At 38.7% G+C, this 14,001-nt stretch overlaps 1 protein-coding gene across 1 annotated transcript; it reads right to left on the bottom strand.

Moving 5' to 3' along the window:
- Positions 1 to 3,483: 3,483 nt before the first annotated feature.
- Positions 3,484 to 13,331, bottom strand: LOC115691184 (DExH-box ATP-dependent RNA helicase DExH9). Its single transcript, XM_030617760.2, has 14 exons — positions 12,859 to 13,331; positions 12,304 to 12,504; positions 12,009 to 12,227; positions 11,344 to 11,682; positions 10,836 to 10,940; positions 10,068 to 10,178; positions 9,248 to 9,498; positions 8,764 to 8,887; positions 7,416 to 7,698; positions 7,182 to 7,336; positions 6,849 to 6,998; positions 5,965 to 6,197; positions 4,648 to 4,912; positions 3,484 to 4,250 (listed from the first exon to the last, which is right to left on the bottom strand). Exons 1-14 carry the CDS (start codon positions 13,120 to 13,122, stop codon positions 3,972 to 3,974), a joined length of 2,979 nt encoding a protein of 992 aa, XP_030473620.2. The 5' UTR covers positions 13,123 to 13,331; the 3' UTR covers positions 3,484 to 3,971.
- Between the last annotated feature and the right edge of the window lie 670 nt (positions 13,332 to 14,001).

The raw sequence follows: 14,001 nt of genomic DNA on the forward strand, positions 1-14,001 counted from the left end.
TCTCGGACCATATGAAAGGAAAAAGTAACTTTATATGATTACTTGCCTCTCCCACATTAAACGTTACCACCCTAAACCATTTTGAGGAGTTTACTTGCTATCATGTGTCGAAAGTTAAGGTAGACCGGCAATGGACATCGGCATCGCCAGCAATCTTGAATGGCGGCCGTCGGCGATCTCGCCAATGCCGTAACAATGTCAACGTAAGTCGTTTCAACGATTCTCTCATCTCCCTCTACTGATTAACAAAAGTAATGGTAGACTTAATTTGGTAGTCCTCAAATTTTTTACCAAACAGCCTCCATTTCTACTTGAAATGATGTCTGAACTGGAGTCCTCGACGGATTCGACTTATATCAAATTATTCGGCTGTCACTTAGAAGTTACTACACTACATCCTTAAAATGTACTTTTTTCAACATAAATTTTAGGACATAATTTAATCGATTAAAACGCTAGGGGCTCAATTGCTTTTTTTATTTATTTATAAAAGTGCACGATCCAATGGAATTAAATTAAAATTTTAAAACTCGATTTGATTTTGCACATAAAGATTTGGGCCCCGTCATTTAATTTCATCCATCAACTGCACTGATATTCAATGAATCCAGGGGATATGGCCCGACTGCACTCTTTTGAAATCATCAATTAGATGATGTATTTATATTGCCTAAATTATAAAAGAAAAGAAAAAAGAAAAGAGAGTAGGATGTGAAATATATATTTAAAAGATAGAATACATTTGACTCATTTCGAAGTCAAATCAAAATGCACAAAAGGACCACAGCCTCCATTTTGAATTTCTTCTTAAAATCATAAAATACTATAATCTTCAAACCATTTATAAAACACCATAGAAAATTAGAAAGAGACGGACGCGAAATAAAAGTGCAAAATAGGAGCATTTGGTTCATCTAAAAGCAATATCTCAACCGAAAAAAAAGAAAAAAGAAAAATTGTCCATGTGTCACTTAAATTGTCGAAGTATCACTTAAAACCTTTCCCTCAAATTGTCAGTGTCACTTGAAAATTGCTACTATGCTACGTCCTTAAAATGTACTTTTTCAACATAAATGTTAGGACATAATCGAACCGATTAGAATGTTTACGGCTCAACTGCCTTTTTTTTTTATTTATAAAAGTGCGACGTCCGATCAAATTAATTAAAAGATTTAGAACTCGATTCGAATCTTTACATAGAAAATATTCGGCGGTTAGTAGGTGCCATGTCAGATATGGCATGTGTTTTTGAATTAGATCCATTAATAATATAACACTTATCTCAAATTAACAAAATAAAAAAAATAAAACACCTATCCTCTTTTGTGAATGTATGTTGGAGAAAAATGATGTGGTGAACTCATATATTGTGATTTAGATGGATTAAGGATCATTCATTATTATTATTATTATTATTATTTTCTTTTTTTCATTTTTTTTTCATTGACTAGCTCCATGGTCTTTCTCTCAAGCAAACCGAGAAGAAAAAACTTTAATAATTTGCTTCTTCTTATTTTACTCCGTGAGTAAATCAAAATTTTAGATTAAACGTGCAGGGGACGTGCATGGATTGTGCACGTGATTGTGCACGTGACGTGCACCTACGTCGCCCCTGTTCGGCTTTTCTTCTTGTCGAGAGAGTTTTAAAAGTTCATATCTCATTTGAATCTCTTTGCTAGTGTTAGTTCCATTTGAGGGCGATTGTAGAAACTCTAATCGTCGGAGCAGCGTATGCTACCATGATCAAGACAACAGCTACTCTCTTTTGTTCTTTCTTTGTAACTAGCTGTATTGGAAGTATTTGGAGCAAGACATATGTTGAGATCAATAACAATTTTTTCGGCTGGAACTACTCTGACGGTTTATTGCAAATCCAAGAATGACGATCTTAGAATTCATTTTGTGGCTTTTCATGGCCCAGTCGATTTAAGTGGTTCGATATGTATGTGCAAAGCAAGGCCTAAATCTTCCTCAGAAAGGAGCCCAAAAGCATAAACTAGGCTAGGCCATCAAGGCGACTCGCTTAGCATGGTGAGTGAATTAGACCGCAGTGACACAGTCGTCCAAAGCTTTTGAACCCATTAAAAAGATGGAATTTTCCTTTAAAAGAAGCCAATCTTCATAAAGACGCCGGCCAGCCTAGCTCATTCTTGGATGAAGAGCCCCTTTTAGTCTGACTGACATCATTCTTGAATGAAGAAAAGTGCAGATCCAATCTTCAAACCAAAAGCCAGATCCTGCCACCACACCCGAAAGTGCACGCAAAGCAAATCTTTCCCTTTGAAGCAGCGAGGCATCGCCGAATGAGACCCGATTCTCTTCTGTGAATTGAATCCCCCTTCCCTTCGTTTACTAACTGATGCACCCAGTGTATTTGGAAGATCTCGCCCAATGGTTCTTGTAGGCTCAATGGAGTGACAAGAGAGTTCGATGTTTGTTATCCTTGGAATCCTCTTTCATGTTAGGGGAAAACCGTCTTTTTGTGAATGTATGATGGAGAAAGATGATGTGGTGAACTCATACATTGCAATTTAGATGAATTGAGAATCATATTTATTATTATTATTAATTTCTTTTATTCATTTTTATTTCATTTACTAGCTCCCATTGTCATTCTCTCAAGCAAACCGAGAACAAAAAATTAAATAATTTGCTTCTTCTTATTTTACTCTCTAACCATGAGTAAATTAAAATTCTAGATTAAAAAGTCGTCTTAATCTTTAGCCAGATGTTTTAGAAAACGTGCACGAAATGTGCAAAGAACGTGCACCTGCCTTGCCCCTGTTCGACTTTGCTTCTAGCCGAGAGAGTCCGAAAAGTTAAGATCTCATCTGAATCTCATTAAACTCTACTGATTAATATTAGTAATGACAGACTTGATTTGGTAGTCTCAGAATTTTTTATCAAACAAACAGCCTCTATTTCTATTTCGGTTAGGGTTGAAAGAATGTCTGAATTGTTGTTCTTGCAACCGACTCGACGGAACACTCCAATCGCCCTAGCTGTTGATGCCCCAACAACAATAATAGAGGACTTATGGTACACCATTTATGCGTAATCAACGTTGAATACCAACCTAAAATGCCATTTTTTTTATAAACCAATGTTGTTCACAAAGCTACTAAAGAATAGTATTTACCATATCTTAAGTATATTAGCCGATGAGGCCACGGGGTCGACATAAGTCATCTTAGAATCTCTGATCTCCCTCTCCAGATTAACAAGCGATAGCAGAGCTTCATTTTGTAGTCATCTAACTTATTCTCAAACGAACAGCCTCTATTCCTATTTTCCATCCCGTTCACCAAGACTCAACCCAAACTGCTCGATTTTGGGTTGGTGGACGGTGCCGGGTGAGATAGATACTCCCCGCGGCGTATAAGTAAAATAGCGAGGAGCTGTGTATAAACAAAAATAGAAGTACAATGCATGTAACAGCACCGAGGATTGTCTCCAAAATCATCTCCACTGAACCTCTTCATGTACACAATAATCAATGGTATTCAATTATCTCAATACAAAGTCCCAAAATTTCTGGCACGAAACGCATCTAATAATCGTACATTCTATCAAACACGACATCCTTGGACATAATTTTACTCTTCTTTAGGAGGGGTAGAAAGATAATAACACAGATATGATTCTACTTATGGACAACAGAAAGTATACCCCGGACAGTAATTACCCTACCCTGGGACAGTCTACAGTACAATCTCTGTCAAATGAGTCCAATCTCAGTCTCTGTAGTCTTTGCTGCTAGTATCTTGTCTTGTGCCAAAAACATAGATCAGTCAATCTAGAAGTCAACTTTCCGAGTGTTTCGAGCAGGAGAACGCAAGTCTCCATCTCAGCTAGGCAATCTCCTCGACGAATTAGCCACCATATTTTACCAGATTATTTGCAGTGGGTTTATATCGTCATCTTCACCCTCATTAGGTCTCCCTTCAGCTCAACAGCACAAGTTCAGAGAACTACAAGTATAAAGATGCAGCAAAGACGATATCCCTCTTTATTTTTGATACTGCCTCCTCAAATTTTGATTCAAGGTCCGTTTCTCCAATGGACTTTGCAGATAGTATAAGCTGCTGAAGAACCTCCTCCAACCTCCTAATCGCTCTGATTAAACTGCCTTCGAAAACTTGTGTGATTTCCATGATCTCGTAGAATTTGGAGCCTTTGGCCCAAGCATATACAGCCTCCATAATATCGGGCCGAAATGAATTGACAAAACTCTCAACATCAATTTGGACCTGAGGTATGACAAGGCATTAAAAATACATAGGATGTTGGATAGACAGAGAAGGCATTGCGAGTGCACTTATTGCTGTGATGAGAATTGAGAAACAACAGACCATAAAATGCCATGATAAGCATACAAAATTCATGACAAGCATTGTCCTCCTCATTATCTACGAAGTGAGGAAACAAGAATCTTCGAAGGGAGCAATGACTGCTACCAAAATTCAGATGTTTTATTTAAATGGCCTCACATCTTAACTTCTTTAATTTGGTTTTGCCTGCATCAGCGACACCAAAATTCTCTTCTGCTATAGTAACTTTTGCACACACCCAATGTACTTTTACGAAGAATTTATTTATTCAATCACATTTTCCACTATGAATTAAATGAAGAAGAAACATTGATACCTTGCATTCAAGCTGTACTTTGGCAACCCTCCGAGCTGTATCTTGCAACTGCGAAAAGAGTAAGTCAAGTTCTTCCCTTGGCTTTGTAGCATCCTGAAGTTTCTCCTGCCATACAAAACAAGAGAGGAGCGACACCATTTCTTCCACCTTCACATCCTTTAGAACACCGTTAAACATTAGCTCTGTCAGGGTCAACTCATCTGCGCTACTGATCTCGCAGGCGACCTTCCCCTTCAACTCGACTACGTTGTCACTTGTTATATATCTACAGTAAGTACAGTCAAGCATTAAATGCTGTAGTTGAGTTTCTGAAGGTGGAAAATAAGTCGTATAAAATCTGAGTAATATTCAATAATGGAAAAGGGCACTGCTAATACAACCAACCACAAATTCAGAGTTAGCTGAGTTAGCATGAAACAGAGCATTCACAATTGACACCACCAATCCTTTTCTTCCATTTTCCCACCCCAAACCCAGTCCCTCGTAGACAGCTTTACTTAGTATTCTGCTGAATTTTGCACCTAGGACTAATAAAGAAGGTGGTCTCCACTTCATAACAAAGATCCATCAATAACGTAAAGAACTTTGATAGGTACCCATAAATCATCATAAACCAGAAGCCCAACAATGACTGCAAAAACAAACAAATGTGCCTGCATAGGAGATGAGCTGCAAATAAATAAATAAAGCAGTAGGAGATAAATTTTACATGAATTCAAGAAATATACGTAGCAATACCATAGGAGAACACCATTGCCCAAATCCTGCATTAATCATGTTCAATAAGACGGGGGATGGTCAGATTAAAGTCAAGCTAGCTTGCCGTTCATGTTATAAGATGCTCCAAAAAGTTCTCATGTGGCAAGTAAGCATTATGCTTACAGTCATGTTACCAGAGCAATCACTTGCACATCCGGCTAAATGATGCCAGCAACACCTCTCCTCATGTAATGATACTCAAAGCATCGCATATGCGTATATATGATAAGCAAACTTAATTTTTGAATGACAGTACATTGTAAGCAACCTAAAAGCAAAACCGAAGGCAAAAAAACAGAAGAAAGAAAAAGGTTAAATAGACTATCACACAAAAGCTTGTCAAGCTCATTTAGGGCCACTTTTTAAAGGGTACAATGAAACCGATAATTAGATACAACTCAGCATAGACAACGATTTTCCTTCCTAAAAGCCTGTGATCCGTATAAAATAACTTTCAAGCTTCTAAAGATACTGGATGCCATCACAAAGGGCCAGAAAGATACTTTTATGAAAGGAAAGAAAATCTACAAGGCGGAGAGATAAAGGAAAAATACAAACCCCAGTCTACGAAGAACCCGCTTTCGCGCTTTAAGTTCATCTTTGAATGCCAATACAGAGGACGAGCGCATGGCTTTCTTAATTGACTTAATCTTGGCTGTCAGCTCTTGCTTCCTGTTTAAAACTCTGAGCTTCTCCTCAATAAGTGGAGACTTTGCAATCTGATGCTTGTCAAATAGGCTTTCTAGGGCCTCTATCCTCCTAACCACCTTTCTATACGAGTTACTCTGGACCTGAAAAAGACAAAGTATATGCAAAATGAAACAAAACAAATAAATAATAAGTAAACAAATTTTCCAGCGTAAGCTGTCCTTCAAGATGTCTATGGCATTTTATGACACAATGAAAGCAACACAACCTCAAGGATGATGACTATAGTAATATTATGATGCATACCATATCCATTGGGTTCTAGATTACTGCTTTTAGTTGCCTATATATAAAAAGGTCGGACTATCTATATTTTATATGGCATACTGCCACCAAATAACGTAAGGGTAGTCATAACCCATAACCATAAAAGAAATAAAGCCCCAAGAAAAAAACAAGCAGAACCAAGTCAAAAAAAGGAGTTTCAGGATTCCTTTTCACACAGACTGTGGCACCAAGTTGAGTCAAATACGGGAAGGAAAGGGCAAGGTCTCCTTAAGAGGAGACGAGAATGCAGATATTCCGATATGGCAGCTGAACCATTTCTTGCTGGCATTCACTAAGATAGTAAATTGGGATTTTTTTGGTAGTATGGCACGAGTATCAGGCAAAGATGACAGCAATCTGTGTTAAAGCAGACATAGATCTCATGTCATGTCTGTACATGGTCTGCACACCCTACTTTTGTTGACCTACCCAAAATATAGAAGCAACAGGTTACCAAAGATTCATACCTTCATGTCTTCTTCAGGATCTAACAGCGGCATCCCCTCCTTCGCAAATCTTGAAAGAACTTCTAACACCTTCTTCAAAGTGTTTTCACGGACTTCCAATGGCAAAAGATCTTTTGGTATGATCAAACGGACGCTGCTTAGACTATTTATCTGTTGGTTATGGACATTAAAATGAGCCAAACTACAACAAACATTGCTCAAGAAAAAGCTAATGGGAATGTCTGCTAACAAGATCTCAAGAGACAAAAGGCAATTAAAAAAGCAAATCATTATGAGCACCAACAAGAAAAATGAAAACCGAGTACAAAATATGGCAGCAGATAAGGGCATTGCCTGGGAAAGAGGGACAGAAACAACAGCCGGTTCTCCAGGCTCTTTCAGTGGGACAAAATTTATCGACTTTTTTGCAACTCCATCTCGGCTCACAACACATCTCGTCAGAACGTCAACTTTATAGTTTGAATCTTCTGGTTTTGTGTTTCCACTATCTGGATAATAATGAACAAATACATAGTGAGATATCTGCAGAAGAAAGCAGCACATGCACAAAAATACTGAGTCACTCACCCTCTGAAGCGCTTTTCACCCTCTCGAAATTGATTAGAACCCCCCAAGTCACCTGGTCCACCATCGAGAAAGATGAGCCACTTTTATCACTGGCAGTGCACTCAATACTCACCAGTCGACCAGGCTGCAAGAAAGGTAAGCTATACTTTGGAGAGAGCGCAATGTCACGGGCATCTTTCTTCAAACTCTTATATTGATGTAACAAATCATAATAGCTCTGCAAACTTTCTTCTTCTTGAATAACAATTGAATCCCTCTCTTCTTCAAGGTCCTTTGCTTGTTTCTGCAAATACAACAACATCCCTTCAGCTTCCTGCCGCCTTGCATTATCAACTTATCCATATACAAATTGAGATCCATTAATCATTTCAAAAGCAGTCAATCAAACATAAGTTGGCTCATGGGAAAAAATGTAAATCAATTAAATCTATAAACAAGCAAGAACACAAGCTCTTCAAAGGATAAGCTGAGATCAATAGCAGAATGTGTACTATATGATCAAAGTTAACTTATTTGAAAAATTTGTGATAGGTCAGTGCCTCAATAACACCAAATCAGCAGTACCATTCGCATTCAATGGTTGTAACAACCAATTACTTGTACTCCATTACAGATTTTATGAATAATAAAAGTTTCATCAAACAAATTTCTCTAGTACATTAGAGTCCCGAGAAAGTTTCCATCTGCTTTTAGTCAAGACCATCAGTTTCGTTGCAACTCTCTCTACACTCACTCAGGAATCAGCACTTAACTGATCTAGTCTTTGATCCTTGTAAACACAGAGTCCAACATGCTACTATCAAAACTTCTTGCTATTCTAAACTTAACGTTTGGAAGTAGCAACACACGAAGGAGTTTCCTTTTCCTTTTTCTGCTTCTCAGCATGACCTACGATTACTAATAAGGACTAATTTATTCCTTTTTCGCATCACCAAGATAAACTTTTGGGGTTGGGATCAACTTATCATAACCATCTACCATGCAGATGTGCGAACAGTCCCGTGAACAAGGACATCGACAATTAAGACCCTCAAATTTCAAACTGATTAGTAAGTAAAATGGACTCGCCAATTCTAATACTATATCAACCAAAGATCAACCAAATGAACTATCCATCCTCACCCCCACATTAAAAATAAAAAGTATCAGTCAGAAGAATTAACATAGGAATAATTTTTGTTAATAGGCTGAGCACAATGTTCTACCCACAATTAAAAATTCTTTGGAATATTACGTCCATATAGAGCAAAGATTTCAAAATGACAGTACCACAAGCAAACCATCCTCGGGATACTCAGCAAATAATAAAAATATATATGCCGAGGCATACTTTCAACAGAAAACTCACCTGAAGATCGGGAAGGGCATGGTCTGCTTGAAACTGATAAAATGAATTTCGAAGCAAGTTCTCGGGGTCACCATCCTCACAACGCATTTGATTCAAAAGGGTATTGTAGCTTAAATGAAATGCACTGAAACACAAATGAAACTTGCGTCAGCAGAGATATCTCCCTCAGGTGCAAAAAAGACAGAAGCATCTGACACCAGGTTTAAAAAAGCACTTGCGGAAACAAAACATACAAGTTAAATGTTGCAATATCAGATTGAAAATATTACAGGCACAAGAGCCACACTTTTCTCAATGGGAATGAGAGAGAATATGTAATAATAGAATGTGCAATCAATTTTGGAAATAAAATCTACCAGTCATTGGCCACACAACAGAAAACGCTGAAGCACGAGGGGTTTTTTAAACTAGTTATACAAACTGTTACATCTAAGTTAGAAAACAAGAGTTCCAACACCAAAACTTACAACAGAATTGAATATACCTGTTCAAACTGTCAGCACTTCCTTTAAGCATCATCTTTGCAGTGGAAGGTTCCAACTTTTCATCGACCATAAGAATGCAGATCCCACGTTTGTCAATACCTCGACGACCAGCTCGACCACTCATTTGGATATATTCTCCACTAGTAATCCATCTAAACTTATCTCCATCAAACTTTCGGACATTTGTAAAGACAACTGTCCTTGCAGGCATATTCAAACCAATGCTAAAGGTCTCCGTAGCAAATAAACACTACAGGAAGTACAAAAGAAATTAGATATTGAGGGGCTCAGCCACCATAGAGCTTCTTAAAATATATATCAGGTGTGGATAGATAACAAATAGATAGGAAATGAAAAGCCATCCAAGGAGCAGAAAACCCGCTGCAAGCAAAGAGCACAAACTACTTGAGTGCTCAATCATCATCCGCATCCTTTTCCACTATTACATTCTAACTTTCCATCATAAATGAAAGAGGAAGAGAAGGAATCTAATCCTTAGCTTACAAGATATCTAGTCAGTAAAATTTAATGAGACCACGGATAAGAAGGCCAAATCAGGTAACTAACTATGACGTAATTTGGAACATTGCCGCCATATTTGTGAAGCAACGTAAACTTCATGAAACATACTAGAATTGATGGTGAACAAAAATATGATTGATCATGTCAGTAGTTCATCATTTACAGGTTCAGAGATGTAATTAAAACAGCAAAGTTGAGTGAACATAGAGAGCTACAGCCACTCATTTAGCATAAAATATACATCTTAAGGAAAACGACCCCTGGAAGAATGAGTAATCGATGATATTCACCACCAACCTTAATAAGCCCTTCCTGAAATAAGATCTCAATAACTTCTTTCAGAATCGGGAGCAAGCCAGAATGATGCACGCCAATCCCACGTTTCAAAAGGGGTAACATATTTGTAACCTGTGCACACATAACAAAGATAAATAACTAGATTGACTTTCATTTACACTGGCAAAAGGAATTCTGGAGTCAAAACTGTATCCACTGCCGCTTATTAGATTCACAGTATAAGTGGGGAAACAGGGATACATTCTTAAGGGCAAAGTGAAAAGTCTTCAGCAAGGTGCCAAAGGGCCAAATTTCTTCGATAAAGCTTACACCCAAATCACCAACAAGAGATAATGATGACATTATAATAAAACCAGTCTCCTCTATAGATACAATCTAATTACTGGGAGTCATGGTGAGTATACAAGATATCTTCCGGATATCACTAGACTATCTAGCTATAGTAGTAAAGAGAAATCATAAAATATGACATTAACGAGAAAAATTAAAAGACAGTGCCCAACAAGAAAGAAAACTGTAGTGACTGCTGCACACTAAATTCTACCCACTGCAGTGTCTTCAACCAAATAAAGAGAGCTAGCAGATCTCCAAAGTTGAATAAGACTTATCAATTAGCACATGGATGATAAGAGATGAATGCTCAAACTCAAGTATTTGAACACAAACTTTTCTCCTTTCCTACTATTTTTTTTTCCTTTTCGGTGGAGGTGGGGAGGTGGTTGGGCCAAGCCGGACAATTTCTATCAAAAGATCAGCAAAAATACTTGCCTGGGGTAGCTTTTTATCATCATCAGAAAGCATGTCCATAGCACTCCAAAAAATGGTTTCTATGTTCACTTTCTCATCTTCCTCGTTGAGATCCATTTTAGCCATCTGAACAAGAAGGCAAGAACCATCATCTCCACATAGAAGAAATGAATTGTTCGTATCACAGTGCAGGGAATTGGAATGCAAGACAAAAAGAAAATTGCGGATAAACCAAACCAACAGATTCAAAGCAATTTGATTCCTACATGATGTAATGGTGCCAAATTCATAATCATTGTAATTCAAGGAAAAGTTGTACTGCTCACTTCACGTAAACACCTTCATTATAACATGTTCCGCTGAAGAACTTACAACTTGTTACGCAAAAAATCATGAAAACGGTCTTCAAATGCCGATTGCAACGACCGCAACAACAACAAAATAGTCTTTTCCCACTAAAAGAAGTCAAGTCACATGGATCCTCCTACACTGTTGTTCTTTGTCATTGATAACTAGCCCAAACATTTACCTGCATGGCAAGAAATTCACACTCTCTTTTGCTAAAGCTGAAACATATGACTGGATCATATTGACGCTGAATGATCATTTTCACCATCTTAAATATGTCACTTTCTTCACCAACTCGACCAGTCACCAAACTCTTCTGCCATTTCCCATTCTCTCTTTTCTTATCACTCTCACCAGCTGGAACCAAAGCATTTAAAGCTTTCTGAAAGCTATCTTCACGAAATTTTCCTTTCTCATCCACCACCAAGTACAGACCATCACCTCCAGAAGGAAAAATGTAATGTTGAAGGGGTGTTGGCCGGTAATCAGTGTAAACAATATGACATGGTTGCTGGTGTACCTGCAATTATATAACAACTTCCTTGATATGGGTCCGCATGCTTATGAAACATAGGAACTGGAAAGAAGAATAAAAGAAAATAATTTGAAAATTTAGACCACACGTTCCCAGATTTAATGCTTATACAACAAATTACTTGGTTTTTTGCATCTCCACGGTTATCAATCCTGCCCCTCCCAAATGAAAATATTTACCCACGTCCTATTAACATAAGAACTGGAAAGGTGAATAAAAAGTAATGATTTGAAATTAATCCCTCAAAATAATAGAAAATCATTCTGACTTTATATAAAAGGAGATAATGACATTAGGATATCCAGGACAACCTTCGCAACCCAGTCTGCAAATTCTTTGGCGTTGGGCACTGTTGCTGAAAGGAATACGAAGCGAGAATTCTTTGGCGCCATAACTATGCTCTCTTCCCACACCACACCTCGCTCCCTATCACGCATGTAATGTACCTCATCAAATATTATCCAAGCCACCTCCCTCATTATTTCTGATCCTTTGTATTGCATGCTCCGCCAAATTTCAGTGGTCATTACCTAAATCACAAGTACTTTCAAAATCCGTAACACTTAAATAGCAAAAGGAACACATCCACTTTAACCAAAAGCATACCAAGCAAGAAGCATTAGGCTCAATGGTTACATCCCCAGTCATCAAGCCAACATCCGAGAACTCTTCTTTGAACTCCCTATACTTCTGATTGCTCAGTGCCTTAATGGGAGCTGTGTATATGACACGTTGCTTATTCCCCAAGGACATGGCGATAGCATACAATGCAACGACTGTTTTACCAGCCGACGTATGGGCTGACACCTGCAAGCACATAGAATCGTATCATAAATCATCTAACGGACAGAAAATGCTAAAGCTAGAAGTGCTAACGATATAAAAAGAACCCTGATTGTCAATGCAGTCTGAAACCACAATGTATAAGTTATCCAAGTAGATTGCCCAGCAAATCTCATACAAGACGCTTACTCGATCATTTAAAGCTCAAAGATGAATTCACCGAGACGTCATCCAATCAATCAATCAATCAATCAATCATACTAATACCAAGCTTTCTCGAAAACCTATTTTGCATACTTCTCCAAGGACATAGGAATACTAAAAACAGCATGAAGTATAAATTTCAAAGCCTGAACAGACAGAAAGAAAGTAAATTACCATAACGGACTCGCCATTGTCGAGGCACTTGATAGCTTCGGACTGGAAAGGGTCGAGCGTGAAAGGGAACTCCTTCGCCGGCGGCTCCGAATGATCCCGAGAACTCGACGAGCGCGGCGGCTCCGCAACGTAACCCTCCGGATACGACACGTCGTGCACGCAAGCCACGGCATCGTCGCCGCCGTCTCGCGGCTGCTTCGGCGGTGGAGGTAGGGCATCGCCACCCGAGTCGCCGCCAATCGATTTCCTCTTCAGCGACCCCATTCGCACTTCGAATCCAACTCAACTCAAAACTTGAACCCCCTCTCGACAAAAGCAAACGGCGGATGGGAAAGAAGCGAAATTGGACGCTTCTTGAGAAGCGCAGAGACGCGACGGTGGTCTATCACAACCTCCACGGCGGCGGCGGCGGCGGCGGCGGCGGCAATGGAGGCTCAGCGGCGGGAACGCGAGAGAGACGAAGAAGGAGAGAGAGGAGTACAAGAACGCTGCTTAAAACGCACCGTCTTCAACTCTTCGTATTCGTAATCCACCCTTCTGTTTTCTCCGAATTTCACTTTAGCCCCCAGAATTCCTCCACTATTACACATTGAACCATAAATTAGAAAGTTCATTCATTCGACCCCTCAGCTCCCCCCCAAATGTTTACACCCTCCACATTGAATTATTACACTGAGCTCCCTCGACTCGAACTTACATATAATTTCTGCCAATAACGTACGCAATACTTTCAGTCAAAGCATGCGATGCACGTGACTCTTGATTTAAAAATTTGAGACCTTTATGGGCGGAAATGCCTTCAACTTCTAATGTAACCTTCTAACGGCAAGAATGTCAATTTTTAAGGAAGTTAATTCGCCAAATTGAGATTCGTTCTTCTACAACGGGCATTTGATGGATGCTTTATTGATTCTCTTTATTCTTTGGATTTGACTTTGTTTTGCAATATTGTGAGCTTTACTCTATATCGATTTGCTTTGCTATGAAGTTTATGTACTTCTCATATATCCTTTTGAATAATGAACAAAATTTTCGTTCAACTAAAAAAAAAATTGCCAAATTGCTTGAACCTTCGAAGTGCGAAGATTGGGGTATTGAGCAAGAGTGATACAATGGATGTCTACATGCATGCTTGTGTCCTTG

The sequence above is a fragment of the Syzygium oleosum genome, unplaced genomic scaffold (assembly GCF_021117445.2).
Source record: "Syzygium oleosum isolate NSW1041296 unplaced genomic scaffold, Sole_v2.1 Sole_v2.53, whole genome shotgun sequence".
Classification (NCBI taxonomy): Eukaryota; Viridiplantae; Streptophyta; class Magnoliopsida; order Myrtales; family Myrtaceae; genus Syzygium; species Syzygium oleosum.